A 27352-nucleotide genomic window follows, 5' to 3' on the forward strand; every position below is an offset into this window, starting at 1 on the left:
TTGGTTCTCAGAAGGCGTTCATAATCAGCCCTACACTCTCTAAATATTACTTCCCTTTGTGAGCTGTGGTGTTGTTGTACTAAGGCAGATAATACAACTCCCTTCATTCTACGACATTCCTCATCATACGAAGTAACCTGTGTACACCTTTTCCCACAATCCAACAAGGAGTCTGCGGGCCCAATGGGCTTAGACCACAGGGCCTTTCAGCTCCTTTGCCACCCTAATTTAGGCTGCTAGGTTTGCACCATTGTCTCTGCAAGGTAAGTAAAAAATTGCAGAGCCATACATAATATACTCTCTAGCAGTGGCAGTTTTTGTAAATATTTCTCCCTGCTCCATCATATCCTCTTTCTACAATCAATTTGATACCACAGTCATATGTCTATGACTCCTTTCCACTGGGCTATTTTCGACAGTTCCCTGCCTTAGGCATAATTCCAGGCAGAGTACCACAGGATCATGATCACTCTCCACTCTCCTGACAACTGTCATATCGCGCACACATTCCCTGCTCTCTATATTAATTAAGATATAATCAATAATTAATGCACTTCTCCCATTATTAAAAGTTGCCCTAGCAGTGCCATCTGAGGTGGTACGACCATTAATAAAGCGCTGGTGGTAGTTTATCAGAAGCTCAGAGAATGCACCTCCCTTCTTGGTGGATTTAAAATTGCTCAAGGCTGACTCAGGAATATCCAAACTACGATCTCCCAATATGACTTCATTACTGATAACAACATCCAATGGTTATGTTAAAATCTCCACAAATCAACAACACATACTTTGCCCCTTTACCCTCCCAAATAACCTGCGAATAGCTTCATCCTAGTTAATGCTATCAATCGAAGTTACTAAATTCCTCCAGATCACCTGTACCTCTGGGGACCACCCCAGAGGAATAAAAATGTACTATATCAGTCACCCCACCTTCTGGGCCCGTAAGCCAAATTCTCACATGTTGAACATTAGGGGACAGATTAGCTGCCCCAAATTGCTCCAGCCTACATTCCAGCTTACACGAAACCCAGACAGTGAGCCCACCCGGGGGCCGCCCCCTCCAAGAGCGGGTGGCCTGGTTACTGCAATCTAGAAAACCATTAATGCTAATACCCACCAGGGCTTATGTTTCTGGAAGCAGCATATGTCATATTGCCCAAAAAACTTCAACCAATCCTCATACTCTGTTTTACTACCTAGGCCTGCTATATTACATGATAATACATACAAATTGTCTTTATCAAACTTGCTCGTAATAATGGCCCTGGATTGCCCAGTAGGACGCCAAGTAGTAGACTCGGGTGACAGACTTTTCCATATTCAATCAGAGTCACGTCTGGGATGATTTCCAGACTTAGTTGCCAGCGTCACTGTTATCCATGTCTAGTCAGTGTGGTCAACTTCAATTTCTTTGTTCCCAGAGTTTAAAAGCTGGATTGACCTGGAATTATTACAAACAGTGATACGTGAATTCTCTTAAGCTACATCATTTACGTTCATTGACTCACTCTGAGATACCCTCACAAGTGATTTGTGATTAGGGGTCGCTCGGCGTCGAAGGGGAGAATTTGTGGCCAACATTGCCCTGATGATGTGATGACTTCCTGGACTAAGCTTGGGCAGTGCAGTACATCCACCCCCATGATGCGGAAATCATCTATGTGGCTCAGAAAAAAAAATAGCAATACTTGGAAGTGCAAATTCGACCCAAGAAGAGTAGGCACTTAAACCTGGCCCAAGAGACCTATTACTCAATATCACTGCCCTCATGTCGCATAACAGAACAACTCTTAATTCTGGGAAGGCATAGAAGAGGACTTGTAATCTTTCTCTGTTTAGAAGTATTGTTGAGCTGATATTCGGAAAGAGGTCAATAAATTCCAGGCAGCATTCATTATTTTCTCTAATGGCTTTAATGTCTCTGCCCGCCAAGGAATTATTTTTCCCTTCAACTAAACCTGCCTTATTTTCTCCCGGCCCTGTATAAATCAGGGCCAGGGGGTTAAGGCTGTACACTAGCCTTACATCCCCTGTGTAACCAATTCCAGCAATCCCGACTGATCGACATCCAAACTTTGTACTGGGGACACTGGCATTCCAGGGCTTGATGCCCTACCCTGCAGGGACACCTCAACAGCTTCTTTTGGGGGCCAACATCTCGATTTAGATTTAATTTCTATTTTAGATCGGGCAGGGTGCTTTTTTGCTTGTAACATAATGATTGGGCCTTGTCCCTTCTCATTCTGTGTAGGTTAGTCTACTTCTAGGGGGGTAATGTTAATGGCATCATTTGTTTATCCAGGGGGACAGGTAGACATTGGTTATTGAGCAGTCACACTCACTGTTTTTTTGTACTGACCAGGCTCTCTCTTAGGGCCTGGACTATCTTGCGGCCCTTGGTTTTTGGAGAAAAGCCACTTTAACGAATTGACAGGGAAACAGGACCAGTCCTTTTCTTTCTTTTGGGTTTACCTTTTTTTATCCCCCCTCTCCTTCGGTTTCACAATGGAACTTAAATGTACATCATTCAAGATTTGTGAACCGTGACTCTCTGGGGTACGTAACACTTGGTCGTAGCTTCCGACTGCAGTTCCTCCTGGCACAGCCTTGGTGTCCTGCACAACAGGAGTAGAGGTGAGTTCACTCCTTTGGTGCTTGAGGGCATTATCAGGACTGTCAGAAATAGTGCTAATATTTGGTTCCTCTTATGATTTAAATATCATGGTGGCATGCTGCTTGGTTGTATCTTTGAACGCTGGGCTACTTGTCGCCGTATTTTCTGGTTGAATCATGGAAATTACTTTTTGTTCTATCGGGTTTCCAGTCACGCTTCGGTAATCTGCCTGTGATGCTTTGTCATTGATATTAGCTGGTTTTTGGGTGCTCAGATTGCTTGTCACACTTGAAGGATCCATCTGCAAGGCTTCATCGTATTTCATACCCTCAGACATGAAGGTATGAAAAACAGAGTTAATAATGATTCTATATGATCAGATCCTCCTAGAGTCTTCTCTAAGAGCGAAAGAATTTAAGATAAAACCCTACGAAAGGGAAAATTAATTGCTTCAGAGATTATAAAGCCTTGTGCAGCCCCCAAGTTGATCAGGGTGCTTCCAGGGATGCGCTGGAAGGTTGAGTCATTGTATTGGGAGCTCCCCATGGAGGCTCTGCTGCTCACTTCTGGGGGGAATCCTATCTCTGCCTCCATCTGCGCTTCCTCACTATTGCCTAAAATGACACTTGGATCATCAGAATTTCCGACCTACCCAGTGCACACCTTGTCTCGCACTGTGGTCTTCGTAGGCACATCAGGCAGGGTATAGTCCAGAAACATCAAAGAGCCAGTACTCAAAGACTCGTTACCAGGGCATTTATCCCCCAACTGGTCCATTGGAGCTGCAGAGCTTTGGGTTGCTACCTCCTATGTAAAAACAGCAATTGATGGACACAATGCAGAACAATGTCATACATTCACCGCAGTACAGATTTCGGGGCCTAAATCCATCGTTTTTTGCTCCTCATACCATTTCAGTTTGAACCCAGCTTTATGCAAATCAGTCTTGACCATGCGCCCAATGGGAACAGTCCAGCCCGACCTTCCAGGCCATGTCCTTCCTGGACTGCAAACAAGCATCCTAGGACCAATTTCGGGGTTTCACCCCTCATCACCCAGGTTAGCTTGACTCCAGTGGAATGGAGAGCACGGGACCCACGTCTAGGCATACCACTCGGGGTGACAAATGCAAAAACAACAATTGATGGACAGAATGCAGAATAATGTCATACATTCACCCCAGTACAGAGATCTGAGCCTAAATCCATCCTGTGTGAGACATGCCAATATCCCAGTGGATGAGGGGTTGATATCTTTACCTAGTATTTCTGCCAGTACCACGGAGTTGCTCGTTGGTGGCAGGGGCCCCAGACCTTGCATACTGTTTGTTGTTCCTTCCATTGCATCATAAGGCCTGTGTCTAACTTGCTCCTGTGCCAATGTGTGGGCATTTAGACTGCCTGAGGCAGTAATCCCTCCCTCAGACTTGAACGTAGATTCAGGGACAACCCCATAACGTATTTCATTCCTGAAACAGTCTTTTCCACACTGGTAAGGGCCTGCTCACCTTTAAGAGTAGGCTCCCCCAGCATTATAGATGTGCCCCACAGGTTATCCTTTACAGTATCCTGGTTCACCTGGCTCACCACTGCTCTGGCAGCAGGCGTATTCTCCATTTCTTTATTGATAGAAACTTGTGATCAGCTTTAAGGGAGAGGGTGTGGCCTAATGGTCTAGTGCGGTCGATCTCAAATCTGGGGAACCAGGTTCGAGTCTCTGCAATGACAGTCATCCTCTAGTGATTCGGGGCAAATCACTTAATCTCCCCTTGCCTAGCAAAATGAATGTGTCCTTGTGTAACGTAACTGGTGCTCCTGTAAAGTGCTCTGATACCGGATACCTTTGGGTCAAGTTTCCGCTATATGAAACTCCCCCCCCAAAAAAAAAGTTGGGTCCGCCCCTGGGTCTACCCAAAATAGCACCATTCAAAGGGGAGGTAGGTTGTAATTGTTATTGGAGTTGTCATTGAGCCTCAACAGGCTCTGTTTGCTGGATCACAGCTGCGGGATCCGATGGACTGGCATTCCCCCTTTGTATGCTTTCCTTCCCCTTTGAGTATGTTGCAAGCAACTTATTAAAAACTCTTAGGGAGCGCCTCGGGACCACCTGTTTAGGTCCTCTGTTTGCAAAAGTCATTGTGCTAAGACTCAACGGGCACAGGGTACTTGTTAAAAAGTGTCGGCTGTAGGGGCTCCTCAAGTAATTCCAACAGTGTTTCAAAGTTCCTCAAATTGTGGCGATCCTTCTGGTGAGGCAACTCCTACTTTTTCTGATTTTCGTGCTCTAGGGTTCTTCAGGAGGGTAATAAGAAGACCGTTTGGTGATCGAGATCCAACATAGGTATTCAAGCATGATAAAGAGTGGCGGGCAGAGAGTAGCACGGCAGCAAGCCACACTGCAACCTAAAATAGCTGCTTCCGCTACTCGCTGCTCAGGGCCGGACTGGGAACCAAAACTGGCCCTGGCAAAGAGCTCGGCCGGCTCCCCTGGGAACAGCTGAGCTGTTTGCCAGGGCCGGTTTCAGCCGATTTTGTTACAGGGGCCGATTTTGCAGCTATGCTGCAAAAATGGCCCTGTAACAAAAAGGGCCTCCATGAGCCCAAAATCGGCCCCCACCCTAGCGGCCCACCGGGGAAACGCCCGGTGCCTGCTCCGGCCACTCCGGCCATGTCGCTGCTTCCTCTCTTCTAGCCGCTGCCGCTCTAACAGAAGCTGCGCTAGGAGGCTTGTCAACCTAATTAGGCACCTACCATCTATCTCAAATAATCCAATGCTTGACACAGGCTGTGTACACTCCAGAACCCTCTGGAAGACTTTCTTTAACAAGCTCAGGATTTGCAGGCTCTCAATCAATCCTTTGCTCACAGCCGCTCTGGGCACCTTCCCAAACCCTCCAAACATACACTCACTGCCTCCTGCTCCTAGCTATCTTCATGAGTTTTTCCTTGGGGGCAAGAGCTGGGTCTAGGGTTTGGGTCTGGATCACGCGCTCTCCTACACCCAGCTGACCCGCTGCAGTCCAGTTGTTTCAATGTCTCAATTGTTTCAGCTTCTATGCAGGTTAATGGGGTGGGCGGGAAAAAGAGTAAATGAAGGGCTCAGTGCCTTGTATACTGTGCACACTATTAAACCCAGAGAGGGGAAAAATGGTGGCTAGCAACAGCCACACCCGCTGATTCAACCAGGGGTGGGGGGCAAGCCGATCTTCACACCCCCATGCTGATTCTGCACCTCTGTGCCAGAAGCATCTAAGTCTCCGCGCGCCTGCGAGTTCTCACTTTTCCCTTCCTACCAGGGATCTGGAAACTCAAGTGAGGAGGTCAAGGGTATATGGTATGGGGAATATAGTTGTGGTTGACCCCCAGATTCTGGGCTATATCTTCTAGGGACCAGTGAGACAAGCTTACCACGCCTGCTGCACCTGCTTGCTTTTCTTTGATCCGAGCTTCTCCACTGGTGCTCAGTAGCGCTCCTGAAAGGCTGGAGAGTGTAGGATGAGGGTCTTCGCGCAGCGTGAGGAGCGGGCACACAGTATTTTTTCAGAAGGTTGTGGTGAACCACAACGTGGGATCAGAGGTGCCATCCCCAGCCACCCACCCTCTCCAAGGACTCTCCCTGGGGCGCTGTGCTGCTCAGGCTCTGCTCAACCCTGCCTCACCTCTACCTCCGCAATACTTGGCTCCGGGCTCAATTGAGATTGCCTTGCTCAGACTTAACTAAACCGCTCAGCAACTCGCCATGAGCAGCTCTAAGAAAGAGGGGAGGCATTGGAGGTGAGCACATCTCAAAAAATGACAGTGCTGTAGTTACCATTGTGGAATAAATGCCCCAAGCCTTGTGACATCTCTTCAGCCAGTGCACTCTACAGATGATCCATGAAGCACCAGTGTTTCTCAAATTCCTGCTTGATTGGAGGACATTTAATCAGGAACCTTTAGCCCTCTGATTTTGAGGTGTTTGTGCATTGTGTGTTTGGAGAGTCTTGATAACTCCCCAGCCCATACAAATTCATTTATGAACCTCTAGAGATTCCTCTGGATCTTATACAGTACTGGCAACAGAATGGACTAAATTTGAAGAGTGTGTAGGGACATGAATAGAGACTTGAGGACCCTGGACCTGTTGAGGACTAATAATATTTCCAAAATACATCTGTGCCACATGTTGATTGAAGAATTACCAGTCAATATATCTGGTATCCTGATGAAGGCTTGGGAAATAAGCAAGCCGAAACAATGCGATCTTAGTCGATTAATGGGTAATGACTAGCAGATGAAGAGTCTTTCAAAGAAACATTGTTACAGACTCTACAGATAGTTGTAATAGATACTACTGTGCTCTGATTTTCACTCCCATTATTATGTATTTTTGTTATGGGAATGCATGTTTTTACTCTTAGGAGGGTAAATGTGGGAATCAGGTGTATAAATTGCATTTGATTGTGAATATATGTACTAAATTACCTTTGTGAGCCTAGATATAGTCCCATTCCATCTGCTCATTTGGTATGAACAGTTTCCATACGATTGCTGTTTTAATGTGATACTGTTAAGTACCTAGGTATAAGGCAATTATCTCATCGTTTTCAGCCAGCAGTTTGGGCAGGTTGGTGCCCCTCAGAAATTATTTTGCCGACTAAAAGTTTCCTGGTCCTGGTACACCCTGCCCTTGGTGAGAATTCCACTTTATCTTCAAAATCCAGCAGTTGAACCTGCGCCCATAATATTGACAGCTGTCTCAATACCTTGATTGATCCTGACATTTTATGTATTTGTACTCATTTCCTCAAAAGTGCCTCCGCCGTCCCTGTTTCTCTTTCCTGTTTGTATTGAGTTTGGCAGCAGTGGATAACATGGCCCTCAAACCACTGCTTTCAGTGTATTCCACATACAGTTATTGCTTACGACCCCCTTATTGTTCTCTGTCATGTACTTCTCAGTTATCTCATTTCCTTTATTCTTGACATCTGTAAAGCACAATAACCTATCTCTCAGGTTCTAATTGCCCTTTGTCGCCGCACCTACCGACTCGAAAAGAATAAAGGACAGCACAGTGCGATATGACCAATTTCTGATTGAGTATTCATCAACAGCAGGGGGTGTAAGACCAGGAGATGATCCAACCTTGCATACACATAGTGTGCTGCTGAAATAAATGGGTATAATCGGTGTTGGTTGTTTTTGACTGAGCTATATGTCATCCAGGCACAGCTCCCAGAGCCACTCGGTCTCCCACCTGCTGGCCATGTACCCATCTGTCCCGTTCTTCATCCTGAACTGACATCGAGGCTCTCCATCACTATATTAAAGTCCCCGCCTATAATGACCTCTCCTCTGTCTCATGCCCCCTCTGATGAATGGTTCTTAACTACTGTTAGAGGCATAGAGGCTGGCCACTGGGAGGAAAGGGCTTCTCTATAGTACCACCAATAAGTACCTGCTCTTGAAGTCAACTTTAACCTTTTAATCAGCCGTCTTGGGGACTGAGGCCTAGGGTCTGCTCTAATGATTGACTTTGGCAAGGCATCCAGTGCCAACCCCCTTCTCCCCTCCATAATCTCCCTCAAAGTTCCTCCCCCCTCCCAAGTATCATCTGATCTTCGCCAACCCCCCAAGGGCCACAGCTTTGGAGTCTGATTTAGGTAGACAGGCAGAACTTTGCATGCCTTATCCTTGCTGCCATCTTGGCCACTTCCCATGAAATTTAATTTAGTCAATAATTACATTGGAGTGGGAGTTTTCAGACACAGAAGACACAATATATAATATATAGACGTGCATACTGTTGCCCTGGTTATGAGTGTGTTGACATTTTCTGATCCCTACACAAACCCCAGTTTGCCCAGGGTCCAGAAAACCAAGTTTACCATACCCAGTAATTACTGGGTGTGATAAAGACCTCATAGTTCGTTAAATTTCAACAGATCAAACCAGGGTAAAGGAGTAAGTTAGAATAGAGTACGGGTAAGAGTAAGTTATTAACTGTGATGTCGAATTTGGTGTGGTAAACAGCAAAACTGCATGTCATTCCCCAAAACTATTAATAGGAGCAGTTTTATCATACCCGATAAATTCTGTACTCAAAAGAGTCAGATTTTATTGGATGTAATAAATAGCACCTACTACTCTGAGGCGGTACCTACTAAGAACCTAAGGAGGCTATTCAGAAAGGCACGTGAGACTACGTAAACGAGTACTCCTTTAGTTCTTCTTTCCATACTCATAAATACTTTTGTGAATTGTCCCCTGAAAGTGAATATACGTTTTAGAATTTTTTTGCACTGAGTTAAAGTGAACTGCAAAAAAAAAAGCAAACAGAAAATATGTATTCTCACTGGAAAGTCTCTTTTCTGTCTGCACTGTCAATGAAATATAGAAATATTAAGGCGCTGTATACATATTTACTTCTTTGTAATGATTCCATTTCCCAACCTGTAATAATTGTTGCTACTTTTCATTTTAAGTTTGTGGGTGTTTGTTCATTGAACACACCTAGACACTATTACCTCAAAGATAAGATTCTCACACTGCTGAGAACAATGTAAAATCAATGCAAATATTTTCTAGTTAACATTATTTCGATTATAAACATGGAAACATCTATTTGCGGAAAATCAAGAAGAAAAAGTTGAAAGTGAAGGATGAGAACTGTACTTGGCTATTTGCTTGATTTGTAATCAGCACAACTTTTAAGAAGCATTTAATACTCAGCCGTGGTTAAAGTTATTTCAAGGACGTCTGAAGGTCTGGTAGGTACCTGTGCGGATCTAGAGTGAACCTCAGTTAGAGCGTTAAACTCTCCTTTTCAGTTACATTCTTCGGAGGGAGGGGCTTCTTTTACTGAGACCCTCGCAGCTGAAAGGCCCTGTCCAGGTGCTTCAAAAACGAGGGAATGCGGCCAAATTCTCCTTTCTGAGGGGCCAATACTAAGAAGCCCTTAAATCATAGAAGTCTTGCATTAAAGGAATGGTCCTTAAAGGCAATCTGCCTCTAGGATGACCAAAGGCACCCACAGGCGTAGAAGTTGTAATTTGCCTAAAGTGTTACGTGTATGTGTTTTCCTGTGATTTTTTCAAGAATTTTCTGTCGAATAGATCATTATGGGTTGCGCAGAGTGCCTGACTTTTTTTGTTGATTTTAAAAGGCGTTTTTATGTTTTTATAGGAGAGACCCATCGAAGACGATCTTCATCTTTTGCATATTTGAATCACAATCTTGCACCCATTCCTGAATATGAAGCTCTTCACTGCATCGACTCTGGTAAAGTACCTTGGTAACTAGTACCTTGCATCAGCTAAGCGAATATGCTCTTTATATTTTTGATATGGCATCAGTTTATCAAATTTGGTTCTAAGGACACCAGTAGGCTAAATAATTATACATATCTGTTTCAGCTTTAATAGCATTTTGAGGCGAGGCACTGGGTGGCCTTCTCCTTCTTCTCAATGCACTTCATACTTTCCTAATCATCATTTAATGACCCACTAGGGACATATTAAAACCCCAAACTAGGTGTGAACCTACAGAAAGACAGTCTTCCTCAACAATATAGCTCAAAAGTAAAACTAAAAACTCTAGAAAACTCAGCAGTGAGGGTCAGATATATAAAAAGTAGGAATTATGATTTCCTAATTGCGATTCTTACCGAATCACAATTAGAAATTTGCAATTCTTACTGTAAGAAAACATACATCATGTATTAGCAATTCCTAGTGGGTCACAAATTGACCTACCTCATGAATATTAATGAAGTAGGTTGCAGTTTGCGACCTATTATGAACTGCAGCCATCGCAGGATTGGTGGCCTGGTGGGGTCAGTAGACCACCATGTCTGTGATTACTTTTTAATAAAGCATTTTTTTAAAAATTCAGCCCATCTTCCTTAACGGAAAATGGGATGCGTTTCAGAAAATAAATGAAACGTTTAAGTGTAACTTTTCAAGAGTAGGCAGTGGTCTGTGTTGAAATGAGATATTCCCTTCAACATTCGCAAAGGGGAAGGGTTCCCTTTGTGCCCCCGTCCCATTTGCAAATGGTTGCCACCTCCTTTGAGGTGTCAGTAAAAAAGGAATGTTTTGCGACTGTAATTAAGTCGCAAAAAATCATACATACCACTGTGATTCTGTATTTGGAAGGGACGCCCTAAATATGCCCCTTCCAAATACCAAATCGCTAAATGCAAATTGTGTTTCAGTAACATTTTACTGAATCACAATTTGTGCTTTGTACATATGAGAAAGCATTTCTGCACTTGGAAACAGCTCGATTCTACTGATCGGGCCATTTCCGACTGCCAGAATGCTTTGTATATCTGGCCCCAAATGTTTTAGAATCAAGGGTCAGTGATAGGCGTTTCCGCACACGTGACTAACATAAAACCATTGTACAACTTAATAGTGATTTTATGGCAAGACCCGGAAGCCAGTATTATGCATAATCTCTTTTATTGCCTCATACACATGAGCAACAAGAACATAGAATTAGAACAACAACCATCATTCCAGGACCTTTGGAACATCAATGCACAGCCATCTTCCTTCTTTTGTTTGCTGCTCATAGACAGATAAGTACCTTTTGTTAGTTGCTTAATTCAGTGTATGAGAAGGAGATCTGTGTGTTTTATGTCTGCACTGTGGCATATATAAGGTTTGACAAATGTGTGTGGGACAGTGTGTATGATTTGGGAGATTTCTGTCTGTTTTTAGGACATGGTTGTGTATGGTAGAGACAGATTTCAGTTGTGGATACTTTCGGTGGATAGCAGCGCATGTGGGTTTTGTGTGGCTTGATCATTTTTATGGAGGCAGAGTTGTGGCATTTCCTGCTGGAATTGGTAGGATGTTTAAGCTATACAGGCCATTTTGAGGAGGTAACCATATGTGGGGCATGTTAGGTGATTACTGAAATTTTTTGGATGCGGAGACTTATTGTGTGAATATATGGGGGCATGTGGTGAGTTACCAAGACGTAGAGGGGTTTAGAGTTAGGCCGACATGCCTGTCAGACAGCAACTGTGAGCGGTGGCAGCGGGGCAGTTTGAAGCCAGTAAATTAATTTAAAGCTTACTGAGGCTTCGTAGGGTGTGTGTCTCTGTGCGATGTTGGAGGGCAGCGCATGGTTGAAGCTCATCTTTCCTACCTGGTTGCTAGGCTCATGTCAGGGCCGACGGCGGTACAAGCTTAGGCCTTGGAACAAGGCTGCTTGTACTCAAGAAATTAATTTGTGTCCATAGAGGGCCGCTGGGTGTGTGCAAAAAATCCTAGGCAGTCTTAATCATAGACAACAAGTTATGGTACCCACTAATGGCTAGGAACAGGCGTGCAAAAAATACATAATCATACGTGAAAGGCAAACATATTTTTAATAAACATAGTAAAATTCATATATGAAAGGAACTAAAATTATACAGATTATCCGACAGTACAAAATTAAAAATATTATATACAATTATTGTACATAATAACAAACAATACACTATAGCATGATTGATTAAAAAAGACACCACAATTGATTGTTGTGAGGTATCCAAGAACAAATGAAGAAGAAACAACTCGACGCGCGTTTCGGCGAAAACGCCTTCTTCAGGAGTCACAAATAACCATCTGTAATTACATATAAAAAAATATTACATACATAATAATTCTAAAATGGCTAACATCTATAAATAATACCATTAGAGTGACAAACCTATGAACCTACAACAACGACATAATATATTTCATGTGACTTTGCCGCCAACCTGACCATAGAGGGTCCAACATTTCTACTTTGTGTCTAGTTAATGATATGATACACATATTTCAGAGAGAAGATTGTATAGTACTCAAATACAAGATCTGTCTATAACCTATAGAAGACTCGTTACTTAATCTGAGAGACAAATTCTGACATATTGATATTAACGTAAATTGATGGAAACTTACAAGATGTAACAGAAACAACCTTCAATTTTGTAGTGTTACCACGTGAAGAGATGGTCAAACAAATATCTGAAAGAACATATATATAAAAGCAACACATGTATTAAAATATAGCAATCAAATGGTTTGATGCAGAAAAAAACTCGGCGGTACAAGCTCGGGCCTTGGAACAAGGCTGCTTGTACTCAAGAAATTAATTTGTGTCCATAGAGGGCCGCCGTACACACATGCGTGCTGCAGCCATTTTGGAAGACTGGGCAGGATTGCTTGCGACAGCGTTAGAAGATAGGAAGACATATTTTGGGATAGAAGAGCCGCTGTTCTTAGGCAGTTACTGCGTAACTGCAATTGCGATCAGCTGTGAGGAAAGGGTATCGTAGTGAATTTCTGTGAAATGATTTTATTTCATTGTTATGACTTGAGAAGGTGAATATATAGATATGAGTTCATTATTAGGGGAAGATTTGGATAACAATGTAAGGGAATACATGGAAAAGATGTTTGGGGATCTAGCAGATAGAATGGACAAAATAATTTAACAGTTGTGTTCAGAAACACACTAAGGAAAAAGGTGCTAATAAGATGGTAGAGGATGAAAGACATTGGTCTGTAGAGGAGGTGGAGCCAGTGACTGGTAGTTCAAAAGACAGAGGAAAAAGGAGGACACATAAGAGAAAGCATTCAGAGATGCATAAGGGGAATAAGGGTCTGTCCATAAGGCTCCATAGTTGGATGTGGCTATAAGGGCTAAAAAGGAAGCTTTAAAGGCACATGGGAAGAGTCATAATGCGGTGGCATGTGATGGTTCTTCCACAAGTGGGGATGTGGAATTGAGCTACTCACAGAGTTTTTGTAAACTGAAGAGGAAGATGAGAGGTGTAGTAGAGGAAAGATAATAAGATAATTACGTTAGAGCAGAGTGACTTTGTAAACTTGTTAGGTGAGGAGATGTTTGATCCCTTGTTAATACAGAATCCACTGTCACCTCAGCGGTCACCATCAGAGCATGCAGTTTAGTATACTTTATATTGGATATGAAGGTAAATACCTAAAGAAGTACGTACTCGTTTGCGCTCAGAGTGTCCGAGACCAACACTAGAGTCAAAAGTGGCTTATACCCCAGAGTTAGACCCCCAAGAAGCTGAGTTTCCTCAATCAGTCTGGTCATGACCCCAGGAAGGATTTGGGCAACAGTTTGAAAGAGTGTCAGGATAGGTTGCTAGATATCCTTGGACCACTTACGAAAGTGTTTGACTTGGATGTCCCAGAGTTACACCAATGGGTCTAGAGGGCGATTGGCCTCCTAGGGAATATGAATGCTACCTTGTGCATGGAACGGCGTAAGAGTATATGGATGAAAATCGATCCCAAACTGGCTGAGCTGGCAGGCAAAGAGTTTGGGGTGGAGAGCAATGGAATTCTGTTCAGCGAGGAATTTGTCAGAGATATGTCTAGATATGTGGGCACATTTAATTCCCTACAGAAGGTCCAAAAGCCTATGCGAAAGGTTTACAGTGGGGTTGGGTGAATGCGGGGTTGCTTCCCAGGCGGTGTACAAGGGATTACTCGTGGGCCATTCTCATGGGGAAACAGGCCCTATTGATATGGATATAGATCAGAGCAGGGTGGATTTTATCCGCAGAGACAAAGGGAACGGTCACGAAGTTCATGGAGTGAGAGAGGAGGAAGAGGAGCAGCAGGTGAGTTTAGGCAAAGGCCTTTCATGTTCCCATAGATAGCTGGGAGGCAGACTAGCGAAGTTTGTTGCAAGGTGGACAGACATTGCACAAAACCCTTGGTGTTGAGGACAGTACATGGTTATCATATACACTTTGTTGGGGTCCCATGTCCAAGAATTCTAAGGTTTACCAAACATCAGGAAGAGTTGGTTACTCAGGAGGTAAAGGCGCTTTTGGAAGAGGGCGTAATAGAGAGGGCAGTGGAGAGTCCACAAAGTTTTGAAAGCAACATTTTGTTAGTTGAGAAGAAGGACAAGGGGATGAGACCCGTAATCAATTTGAGTTAATTCAATGATTTGGTGTGTTAAAATCACTTCAAGATGGAGGGGCTACACATGTTAAGAGATTTGTTAAGGAAGGGAGACAGGTTAATGAGATTATACTTGAAGGATGCTTATTTGACGATCCCAATGTGTCTGTAAAACAGGGTCTCCTTTCAGTTCAGGTGGACTAGGAACCATTGGAGGTTCAAGAGTCTTCCGTTTGGGCTGACGTCAGTGCCATGGTGTTTTGGAAAGGCCATGAGACCAGTGAATACATGGTTGCGATCAAGTGGGGGTCTGGCTGATTGTGTATCTGGACGATGTCTTTGTTATGGCAGAAGAGAGGACGTTGGCATTGGAACAGAAGTATTGGCTGTGCGTAAACTGGAGGATTTAGGTTTTGTAGTGAACAGGGACAAGTCATGCTTAGTACAGGCCCAAGAGATGACATTATCCAGATACAGACCTTGGACGGTGTGTTAAGGTTACCTATGGAAAAAGTGAAGAGAATTTGCATGAAGTTGAGAAGAGTGAGGGATTCGAAATGGGTCTTGTTGCGCAAGTTAGCGAGGTTATTGGGTCTGCTGTTGGCGTCAATACAGGCAATATTTCTCGGCAAAGGTTGAAGGGTTATCATTTGCGAATAGGGGCGAAGTATTCCCAGAAAGTGAGAATGAATCAAGATATGATGGATGAACTGGATTAGTGGCTGATGAACATGGATGCATGGAATGGAAGGGCAATTTTTGGGGAGGTATCGAAAGTGGAGATAGAATCAAATGCAAGCATGTATGGTGTGGAGCAAGGTGTGGTTCAGTGACAACTGGAGGACAAAGGTTGAATACAGAGAGGGAGATGCAAATCAATTGTCTGGAGCTCCTGGTGGGTTCCTTCGCAGTGAGGAGTTTTGTGAAGAGACAAGCTAAATGTTGTTGAGTAGTTGAAGATTGACAATGTGTCAGCAGTGCGTCATGTTAACAAGTTGGGGGGTCCTTGTTCGAGAGGGATGGCAAAGAGGCGAACAAATTTTGGAGATTTTGTTTAGACAAGGCCAACATGGTTCAGGCTCAATTTAATCCAGAGAAGAGCAATTTGGAGGCGTACTGGAATTCAGGAGTCTAACAGATCCAAGAAATTGGAAGTTGGCCAGGGAGGTGTTCAGGAGTTTGGAGAAAAGGTGGGGGTCTTTGGTAGTGAATCTGTTTGTAGACAGGTTGAATGATCAGTTGCTATAGTTTTACAGTTGGAGACCAGATCCAGAGGCATTGGGAGTAGACACTTTTCAGAAAAATTTGGGGAAAGGAAGGATGTATGCTTTTCCTCCTTTCTCAGTGATACAGAGCGTATTCATAAAGGTCAGGAGAGAGGGAACGGAGTTGGTGTTGATCACTTCTTTGACAATCTCAAGTGTGGTTTCGGGATGTGATGAGCGTGTTGTGGGATGATCCAGTGTTGTTACCATGTTTCCCTCACCCACTGATAGATGCCAGGGGAATTGTCACAAGATGGTTGTGGCAGTGCAGTTGATGTTCATAGGTTGATTTCAGGAGAGTGGGGCAAGTATCTAAGTTATCAAAGGAGGCCACAGAGCTTATTAAGGAGTCCTGGGCCCCAGGGACAACTAAGACATGCAGGTCGGTATGGTTGAGATTGTTTAGTTGGTGTGTTGCAAGGGCAAAAAGCAGAAAATCAAGTTCTCCGACCAAGAGCTGGAGTACTTGATAGAGGGAGTCAGCAGGGACCATGACAAGCTTTTCGGAAAGCTTTCCCGGAAGGTGCCCGAGGCTGACAAAAGGCGCATCTGGCTGCACATCAGGGCAAAGGTCAACGCCGTAGGAGTGACACAGCGGTCAATAGATGACCTCAAGAAGAGGTGGTACGACCTCAGAGGCCGTGCCAAGGAAGGCATTGCGGAGAGACTGGCCACGGGAGGAGGAGACTCCACAGTTCCCGCAAACACACCACTGGAGGACTTGGTGGAGGACACCATCAACCCTGCGGCCTGCGTGGGGGTCACTCAGCTGGACACCTCCCGTGCCACACACCAACCACAAGGTAATAGCCATGCAACTGCGACCCCGTCCCCTAACAATGCCCATGCCCCCAGAGCAAGCCATATTGGTAACCCCAGTAATGCAGTCCCTGCCCATCCCAAACGCCCAATTGCATTGTGGGACCTGTAGTGTGACAATGTGCCCTGATAGCCACACACAGCCAGAACTGTCAAGTGAAACATACCCCTAAATCCAGTCAGGGAATGCAAGCCTGCATGCATGCTGCTACATCCCAGGTGCCTGAATCATATCATTAATCATGCACTCATTCACATCACAGGTGCTGCAGATGCTGAGACCTCAGATAGCGAGGCACTCCATATCGTGGAGACTCCAGATGAAACAGAGGGAGAGAGCCAAACAGTACCAGCACCTGGACCATCACATGCACCTGCACCTGCACCAGTACCTGGACAAGCACCTTCCCAAACGCACAGGGCCACCCCTGCAACCATAGGAGGAGTTCAACCACTCCAGGCGTCACGCGTGGCAGTGGATCAGACCCCACCACCACCCAGGAGGCAGACACGCCGCACAGCCACTGTGCGGTCCCAGGCAAGCGGCCGGTTGAGGCAGCAGCGCTCTGTGGCCACACGACCAGACATGGAGCAACAGGCCCAAAATCTAGGGCTAGGAATTGAAGCCCGGATGCTTGCTGTGCACCGCAAGCAGGCACAGCACATGGCAGCCATGCAGCTGTAGCTGTACAAACTTGCACGCAATATCAACCAACTGACTGAAATTGTGCAGGAGGTAACCGTTGCTGTGAAAGAGAACAACCAACTGATGGTGGCGCAGCAGGACATCACCCGCCGACGCCACCGCCACCGCCAGCTGCTGACCCGGCTATCTGCCTATACCCGGTCGAACCACCTCATTGGGAACGCCACTTCACAACTGTCGCACAGGTCACTGGCCATGCAGCTACAGATGGTACAATGCTGCCAAGATGTAGCAAGGGCCCTGGAGCAGGTCACCATCGCTGTTGAGAATCAACAGGTGTGCGGCCATGGCATGCAAGGGGGGGGTGATGCCAGTGAGGGCAAATTGAGCCTGAGCAGCCTGTCTGTGCCGGTGCTACCTGAAAAGCGCGCACGGCCGGACACTCCCAACGCGGAGTTGGAGAGGCGACAGGGTGCGTCAGGCAGGAGGCGCCAGTGACTGACTAAACATCACCGGCAGTGCCATGGTGATGTAACCACGCACGCCTGCTCTGGATACAAGAGCCTGTAATACTCAATACAGTTGTACATTTTTTGATGATTTAAGGCACATCTAGAGCTTGTGGAACATAAAAATAAGAATTTATTTTGAACACAAATCTTCCTCATGTCATTAATTCATGTGGCATGCATGAGTGCAGTGATTTGTGAGGGGTATGGGTGCACTAGAAATAGTTCAGTGTGATGTTGTTGCGGCGCCTGTGTACTTCAGCTGGATTCTCCCCGCATGCATGATGCACATGTGCAGGTGGCAGGTTGTTTGACTCACTACCAGACCCCTCCACAGGTATCCTCCGCTTGGTGGCAATATTGTGGAGTATGGCACACAAGGCCACGATGCGGCAGCAGGCCTCAGGCTGGTATTTGAGGGCCCCGCCAGTCTTGTGGAGGATGCGGAATTGACTCTTTAACATGCCAAATGTCCGCTCAATAACATTTTTTGTGTGTATGTGTGCAGCATTGTAAGACCGTTCCTGTGGTGTAGCAGGGTTGAGGTATGGGGTGAGGAGGTATTCACGGAGGCCGTAGGCGCTGTCACCTGAAGGATAGGAGCAGAGGGTCAGTGCCTGTTATGCGCAGCAACATGGTCTTGACATACTGTACGTGGGCATGTGTACTTTTTAGGAGATGTCCTTCGCCAAAGTCACCCCTGGCCAAGCGGGTGTGTATGCCTCTGTGCCTGAAGATGAACGAATCATGCGTGCTCCCCGGGTATTGGGCCACAATGTCTGTGATGATGGTTTTCGCATTGCAGACCATCTGGATGTTGAGGGGGTGGTATGACTTGCGGTTCCGGTACATGTATTCGGTCTCAGCGGGTGGACAGATGTGAATGTAGGTGCAGTCAATGCAGCCAATTACATGGGGGAAATGGGCGGTGTGGTAGAAGTCCAGTTTAGTTTGCGTTAAGTCCTGTTGGGTTGTTGGGAAGGTGATGTAGTGGTGGATCCAGCTCAGCATGGCGTCCAGGAAACTCTGTAGGTAGCGTGACAGGGTACTCTGTGATATACCCCCTGCATATGCGACTATCCCCTGGAAGCTTCCGGAGGCCATGAGGTGCAGGCAGCACAGGACCTGGACATGGGTGGGCACGGCATTGGGCCTCCGTGTTGGGTGCTGCATCAGGGAGTCAAGGTCTCTGATGAGCTTCTTTATCATTGCCCCATTGAGCCTGTATTTTGAGTAGATCTCCTCTTCAGTCTGTCCCAGGAGTGTAATCCGCAGCCGGAAGATGCGCTCCTGGATCCTGCGTTGGTTCTGGGCTGCAGCCTGGAGCCTCAGCCACCTTGCCACGATGTAGAGACCTGGCATTGTGACTTTCCTCATGCTCCTACTGAGTCTCCTTAAGTGTGTTTGGTTTACCCTACACCTGTATCTTCTTTGCAATTTGTTTTCCAATTGTACTTCATGGTTACCACCTGGTTTAGCTTCTCCTTAGCTTGCGACTCATTTTTAGCGAACTTGGGTATTTTCGCGAATTGCGAGTTATGATAAATTTGATTTGTGATTTGGTTTGCGAATAATATATTTCACAGAAAATGTGGGTAATCGCTGTTAAGGAATCGCAATGTGGGTTGACAAATGGTTTTGCGATTGTTTGTTTTGTGAATTCGCTATTTGCTGCTTTTGTAGTTGATGAATTGCGGGAGCGGAAATTGCAATCGCAATCGCTGTTTCGCAGCTATTGTGATCGCTATTTCGCTTGATGAATCTATGCCTATGTCTAGAACTATTTTTTATCCAAAGATGAAGGGACATGATTTGTGTGTGGTTCATTGCTTGAAGGAGTATGAGAAAAGAACAGAGACGTTGAGAAAGTAAGGATGTTCACAATTGTTGATTTCTTTTAAAACTGTGTCGGCACCTACTCCGGCAAGGTGGGTTAAGGAGATGATGAAAAAGACAGGTATTGATGTAAGTGTTTTTAAAGCACATTCAGCAAGGGGGGCGAGGGCTAGTAAGGCTTTTTTATCAGGTTCCGATCTAAGTAGTATCAGGACGGCTGCGTATTGGTCTAGTGATCCAACATTTTAAAGTTGTTACTTTAAACCTGTGGAAAATGCTTTACAAAGAGTGATGGATGACCTTTGAACATACATAATATTGGCCCCTGAGTCTGGCCATTAAATGCAGATTTTCCACAGTTTTAATGGGAAGAAAATCAAGATTTTATTACAAGCATGGAGGCTAATATTATCCCTCCCAGAATTGTGCCCAGCTCATCTGATGTGTTTGGTTTTGTGTTCCAGGACAAAGTTGAGTAGACGGTTTCGGCAGAGATTTGGAAGGATTTCACAGATATGAATGATTTGCTTCTGGCGGATTTACAGTTTATTTTACGGATGGACTTTTGGTTTATTCTCAGCAAGAAAAGAAGGAAGATGGCTGCGCATTCAGTGATTACATGCATGCTCTAAAAGTTCTGGAATGTCGGCGGTTGTTCAAATTCTATGTTCTTATTGCTGCTGTGTATGAGGCAATAAAAGAGATGATGCATGATATTAGCCTTAGTGCCTTTATTAAAATTACGATTTTCTTCCCATTAAAACTATGGAAAATCTGCATATTCGTGTTCAATACTCGGGCCATAGTTTATTCATTTCATTATAATCTGTGTGATAACAGTATTGTAGTCAGCCAATACGTTTTCAATTTATTTTAGGATTCAGTAAAGCAAGGGTACAGATCCGAAAAGGAACACATTGCTGTACAGAGAGTAATTGTAATGTAGCAGGTACATTTCAGACACAAGGAGCTGTAAATGGGACAGTGTGAGATGTAGTTAGAACCAGATTTTCGAAAACACAATGTGATGAAGGGGTTATTGAAATCTCATTGGAGCAAAACTAGACAGCACACTGTGCAGTTCATTTTTACATATTTTCATTACAAATATTTACAGATTATTTTATGATGTATATTTTTGTTTGAGGGACAGATATGAAGCAATTAACCTGTAAATACACTTTTGTTTATTTTATCAGTTGTGAACGCCAGGGCTGGAACGTGATCTCATAGCTCCATGCCAGGGTCAACAATGCAGCCACAAATCTACCACATCTTCATGGCTCAATGATCTGTAAAATTATAGATATAGGCACAGTTCCAAATAGAGGGTGTCAATAAACTATGAACAGCATAATATATATTATTACCTCTTTAGACATTTGCTTAAATACATAAACTTAAACAAACCCATTATATTGGATAATATTGGCATCTTGACATAGTTAAGTCTCAAAACTGAGCTAGGCAATTGTTGATGTGGCTGCATAGTTGTTTTATCTCTCCTCATTTGTTATTTTTATTTATTTATTTAAAACATTTGTATAGCGTGGCTGTCACCTTGCAGGTATCCTGGCGCTGGAGAAATTTCTCCTCAAGTGAGGAGACTGAGAGCGGGTAGCCAAGTGAATAGAGTTAGGGGAAAAGCCAGGTTTTGATACGTTTTCGGAAGGGGAGGAGTTGCAATATTTGGCGAATGTCAAGGGGCAGTCTATTCCATAGTTTTACAGCTGCAACTCTGAAGGATCTTCCCCCAGTCCTAACCTTGTTTAATCTAGGTACTGTGACAAGGCAGGCTGAGGCTGAACGGAGGGTTCTGGTGGGGATGTACCAGGAAAACATGGCTTGCAAGGGTCTGGGCCCGACTCCGTGCAGTGCTTTAAAAACAAGGCAGAGGGCTTTGAAGGCCACTCGCTGCCTCAGAGGGAGCCAGTGCAGCTCGGCTAAGGCCGCTGTGGCCGAGGATCTCCTGGTCCAGCCAAGGGCTAGTTTGGCGGCGGCCGTCTGAACTCTTTGGAGTCGGTCCAGCAGTACAGCTGGAGACTCGAGCAGCAGTGCGTTACAATAGTCAAGGCGACTAAGAATAGTACACCTGACTATTAACGCTCGAGCTTGTGCGGGGAGGAGTGGCATGATCTTGCGCAAAGAGCGCAGTAGGGCCGATCAGGTACCCACTGTTTTTGCAACCTGGGTTTCCATACTAAGCTTGTTGTTCATCATGACACCCAGGTTGCGGACCGTGGTGAACAGGCGCGGAATCCAGCTTCCAGCGCAAAACAGAACCTCGGTTTTGGAGGAGTTGAATTGCAGGGAGTTTTTGTGCAGCCAACCAGCCGTATCTCTCAGGCAGTCGTGAAACGATGTTAGAGGAATCGAGTCTTCCCCCTCCCAAGAGAGGATGAGCTGGGTATCATCCGCATAGTTTATAGCTTTTAACCTATGGGACTTTATTAACGTGACCAAGGGCTTAAGGTACACGTTAAAAAGAATGGGGCTGATGGACGAGCCCTGGGGCACCCCATGGGGCACTGAGGAGAAGGCAGATTGGAAAGGGGGAAGGGACACAGCCTGCTTCCTGTCCCGTAGGTAGGAATGGAACCAAAGCAGAGCCGTGCCGTCGATCCCAGCCTCTCTTAGTCTCTTCAGCAGAATCACCCGATTGACCGTGTCGAATGCGGCAGACAGGTCCAGCAAGATCAAAGCTACTGCCTGGCCCCTGTCTGCACGCATACGAAGATCTTCCATGGCTGTGAGGACAGCTGTTTCGGTGCCATGGGCTGGACGGAAGCCAAATTGAATATCGTCCAGGATGTGATTCTGCTCCAGATGTTCATGGTATATTTTTCATATATTCATCAGTTTATATATAGTTGAAAACATATAAAGCTTCACAGTAATTACACGTTTTACAATCACGAAAAACACACCAGAAATACAAATCAATGTACAACATTTACGAAATTCTATAACAGCACAAATTATGTTCAATTAATTTGGATTCATCAAAATATTAAGAATCCCCATCGGGCGTGGTTAGCTAACACCCAAGATGGACGCTATAGTGTAGAGCTTCAATCGCCACTTACCTAATTTTCCCCCACAATCGTTAAAATCATCCGTTTAGCCCGCCACACTTAATGACCTGGGGCTCCTTGATCTCAGGAGTCACCCGGTCACTGAACGTCAAAAATCCGTTTGTCTCGTCCTGAGATATCGGTGCCGAGACCGTATGCTGCGAGGAGGAGGGAGTTCCAGCCGTGACGGAGCTCGGCACCCTGCCATGCTACCCTGGCTGCTTGGAAGCGGGCCTGTAGGCCCTGGAGTGTATCCCCCTCGTGCACCCCTGCTTATCTCCGGCCCGAGGCATACCTTGGCTCCAGGTGTGTTGCCGCTGCTCGTCTCCTGAAGGAATCTGGAGAGCTCCTGGCTATCAGCGGATAAAACAACGTGCCCGGTCGGCTCTGGTACATGCAGGCGTCTTTGGAACACCTCCTGCATTGCTGGCCTAACTCTGGTGTTGGGGCGGGGGTGAGGGGAGACATCGGATTCCCCCCTCTGCACTTTTGCTACATCGAGTGCACGGCACCGGGGGCATTCGGCCATTCTTTGCCTCAACGGCCCAGCGTTGCGACTCCTCATTGCGCCCCTCCCCCATAGTGAACAACAGGCCCACATGAGGCCATATTTCTGCATTTACATGGTGGGCGTGCGCTGAGGGACTGTTCCCAGTATTACCCCCACATCTCACGGCAGCAATTGAACACACAGGCGAGTCAGAGTCTTCGGCCTACTGCAGTCTCTGCATTGGCTCCCTATCCGGAAGCGGATAATTTTTAAAGCCCTGACTCTTGCACACAAGGCCCTTTACGCCTCGGGGGCTAAATACCTTCAAAGGAGGCTCGCCTTCTATCGTCCAACACGATCTCTGAGATCTGAGTCGTTGTTTCGTATTACTGTTCCTCGTGTGAGGAAGGCCAGGATCGGAGGTCGCTCCTTTAGTTTGCGGGCTCCTCAGCTCTGGAACACTCTGCCTTTGGCATTGCGTAGTACTTCAAACTTGTTGGCCTTTAGGAAGGGCTTGAAAACCTGGCTTTTTGCCTCTTATACCCCTTTTGTATTTCTCCTGTTTCTGTTTTTAGATTTTGTGTTGTGTTTGTCTTTCTCAGGTCGTCATTAAAGCGCCGGGACACTCTGTTGAGTAGCCGCGCGCTATAAAAGACACAAATAACATAACATAACATAACATAACACTGCTGGTCTGGGTGCTGCCTGAGGGGCCAAGGACTGTTCTATAAGAGGCACAAGATCACTGTGAGACCGTACATAAGTGGTGCAGGTGAGGAGCTGAGGGGGCGGTCGATGTGGTGTACGAGTGGGGGGCTGCATCACTAAAGTTGGACACAGATCCCTGGGACCCCTGCTGAAGTGAAGCACCACTCGTGTTTGGTGGTGGAACACAGTACATTTGTACTTCCTCCTGGTTATTGGTTGCATCCGTCCACTACATCTGCGCCCCTGCTACCTCTTGTATCTGGGGTCTTAACTTGACATTTGGCCCGACGCAATGGCCACCGCGAAAGGTTCCAGGCAGACCCACCTGTTGAAGTTAGCAAAATTTGCCCTCTCTAAGCCTAATGCTGTGGACGAGAAGCACGACGAGCTTAAAGCAAAGCAACATATCGAGGGAGGGGCCCCGGCGCTAGTGAATTTCATGGAAGCTATTCAGGGGTCCGATCGCGCTGGAGCAAAAGATTGATATGGCGCCGACCTCGCAATATGGGAGTAAGGGTTAAGGCGACTGAACATTCAGTCACAGCACTTCAAACCTCCACGAAGACACTTGAAACTACAGTTAAGCGACTACAGGCCCAAACATTGGACCTTGAAGTGAAACTGGAGGATTATGAGGGACGCACACTCAGAAATAATGTGCGAATTTTGGGGGTTCTCGAGAGGGCAGAGGGGCAAGCTACAGATCTTTTTGTTGAGGCCTTAATTCAGAACTACCTACTACCTTTGTCCCTCTCACAATACTTCGCGATGGAGCGTGCAGACAGTATGCCTCGGGGCCCCCAGAGGCTAGGCGCCCCTCCGTGTCCCATACTGGCAAGGATATTCAACGTCTGAGACAGGGATATTATCCTCCAAACCGCAAGGACCACCCCTATGCTCAAATTCGAGAACTCTACCATTACATTCTTTCCTGACTTCACCTACAAGGTACAACAGAAGCGTAGATCCTTTCTGGAAGTAAAGTGGGCTCTCCATGATCAAAAGCTGAAATATGCGCTGCTCTTTCTGGCCAAGCAGAGGGAAAAGGTGTTTTTTCCAGACTCTGGAGGAATCCTGGGACTTGCTGGAAGGTTGGCGATCCTCCGGTACAAAGAGACATTCCTCTCTCAGTCGAATGCAGAGGCAAGACGGCCATCTGGAGAGGGTCGACCGAGGCAAAGGTGTTTGATCGTCTGTGGGACTCATCCCACAGCTGTGGCCTGACCTACCTCTTACGAACAGCAAGGTCTCTCACTGTGTTGGAGTGATTATGAGTATAGACCTGCCCCATGAGGACAGAGGTGACTATAATGTGAGAAACAATGTTTGATGTTTGCACCTTTCTTACACATTTAGTGCTTGCATTGAACACGGCACTAGGCACACCGCTAAAAAGCTACTGTCGGGGGTGGGACAGCCAGCTGTGGTTATATGGGTTCCATGTTAGGTATGGTTTATTGTTCTTAGCACACTATATTTTGGGCTCGCAAAGTAGTTATTATGGGGGAATGAGGCCATATACTTGGGTAGTTTCGGCTGTGTAGTGTTCCCCTTCACATAGTATACTTGTTTTGGGTACACAGGCGCTCTGCGAAATTTGGGTTGGGCAGTTCTATGTCCACGTATCAGGGAGGCAGGGTGGGGATGGATTCAAGGGTGTTTCAACAGTTTTTGTTACAGTTTTAGCATCTATGTTCAGTGCAGTCTAGTAGATGGTGCCTCCTTCAAAACACACAAGATGATGGATGGAATGTTGCACAATGGCAAAACATTCACTCCCAGCCAGGATAGCTTGACTCCAGTGGCTTAGTGAGCAAGGGACCCACGTCTGGGCATACCCTTCCCACATAGGGTGAACAGCAAAACACACAAGATGATGGACGGAATGTTGCACAATGGCAAAACATTCACTCCCAGTCACAGATCAGGGTTTAATCCATCGTTATTTTGCTCACCACGCCACCCCAGTTCAGACATGGCCATATGCAAATCAGTCTTGATCCTGTACATTCCTCATGGGAACAGTCCAGCCTGAAATGCCAAGCCATGTCTTTCCTGGACCGGAATCAAGCATCCTAGGACTGGTTTCTGGCTATCAGCCGTCTTCAGCCAGGATAGCTTGACTCCAGTGGCTTAGTGAGCAAGGGACCCACGTCTGGGCATACCCTTCCCACATAGGGTGAACACCAAAACACACAAGATGATGGACGGAATGTTGCACAATGGCAAAACATTCACTCCCAGTCACAGATCTGGGTTTAATCCATCGCTATTTTGCTCACCAAGCCACCCCAGTTCAGACATGGCCATATGTAAATCAGTCTTGACCATGTGCCTCATGGGAACAGTCCAGCCTGAAATGCCAAGCCATGTCTTTCCTGGACCGGAATCAAGTATCCTAGGACCGGTTTCTGGCTATCAGCCGTCTTCAGCCAGGATAGCTTGACTCCAGTGGCTTAGTGAGCAAGGTACCCACGTCTGGGCATACCCTTCCCACATAGGGTGAACAGCAAAACACACAAGATGATGGACGGAATGTTGCACAATGGCAAAACATTCACTCCCAGTCACAGATCTGGGTTTAATCCATCGTTGTTGTTGTAAGGGGCTTGTAAAGCGCCTGGTGACGCCATCCCGGCGTGTCCCCGCGCTGTGGAAGAAGAGTCAAGAAACAGGAAAGGAGATTACAGAGAAAACAGATGAGTTTTCAGAAGCTTTCTAAAGGTGGCTTCAGAGTCAGCTAGTCTGATGCTCATCGGGAGCTGGTTCCACTCTTTGGCTGCTATTACACGAAAGGAGCGGCCTCCCATTCTGGCTTTTTTTACACTGGGAATTTTCAGCAGACCTGTTCCCCCAGACCGGAGAGTTCTAGTGGGTTCATAGGGGATAGCTAGGTCGGTCATGTATGGAGGGGCAGAGTGTGCAAGGATCCTGTAGCACATAAGGAGGGCTTTAAATAGGACTCTCTTCTTTATAGACAGCCAGTGCAAGGTGGCAAGGGCAGGTTTAGAAGCCGCTCTTTTAGGAAGTCTAAGGACTAGGCGTGCAGCGGTATTCTGGAGCACTTGAAGTCTCCTGATGTTTTTCTGCGTTGTTCCGAGCAGAAGCACATTGCCATAGTCCATCCTCGAGGTCACAAGAGCTTGGGTCATAGTACGCCTTGCTTCAAGAGGAAGGAGATCAAGGGTGCGATTTAAGGTCTTCATAACACCAAAGCACTTCCCCACCATTTTGTGCACATGGCTGTCGAAGGAAAGTCTGGGATCAATCCAGATCCCCAGGTTTTTGGCTGATTGGCATGGGGTGGGTAATGGACCTAGACAAGATGGCCACCACTCCTTGGTCCAACTCGTGTCACTGCCACCAATCACCAGAACCTCCGTTTTGGAGCCATTAAGTTTCAGGCAGTGTTGGTTCATCCAGCCTGCCAATGCCTGCATGCAAGTTTTAAAGTTGTCGGCTGCCCTGCAGGGTGATTGG

At 46.0% G+C, this 27352-nt stretch overlaps 1 protein-coding gene across 1 annotated transcript in view; it reads left to right on the forward strand.

Annotated features, from left to right (window-relative positions):
- TMEM156 (transmembrane protein 156) overlaps window positions 1-27352 on the forward strand; it is a 199499-nt gene that overhangs the window by 149549 nt on the left and 22598 nt on the right. Inside the window, exon 6 of the mRNA XM_078678334.1 lies at window positions 9781-9876. Coding sequence (XP_078534460.1) covers window positions 9781-9876 — 96 coding nt within the window. The remainder of the gene's footprint in view (window positions 1-9780; window positions 9877-27352) is intronic.

This window comes from Lissotriton helveticus, chromosome 2_2 (genome assembly GCF_964261635.1).
Source record: "Lissotriton helveticus chromosome 2_2, aLisHel1.1, whole genome shotgun sequence".
Classification (NCBI taxonomy): domain Eukaryota; kingdom Metazoa; phylum Chordata; class Amphibia; order Caudata; family Salamandridae; genus Lissotriton; species Lissotriton helveticus.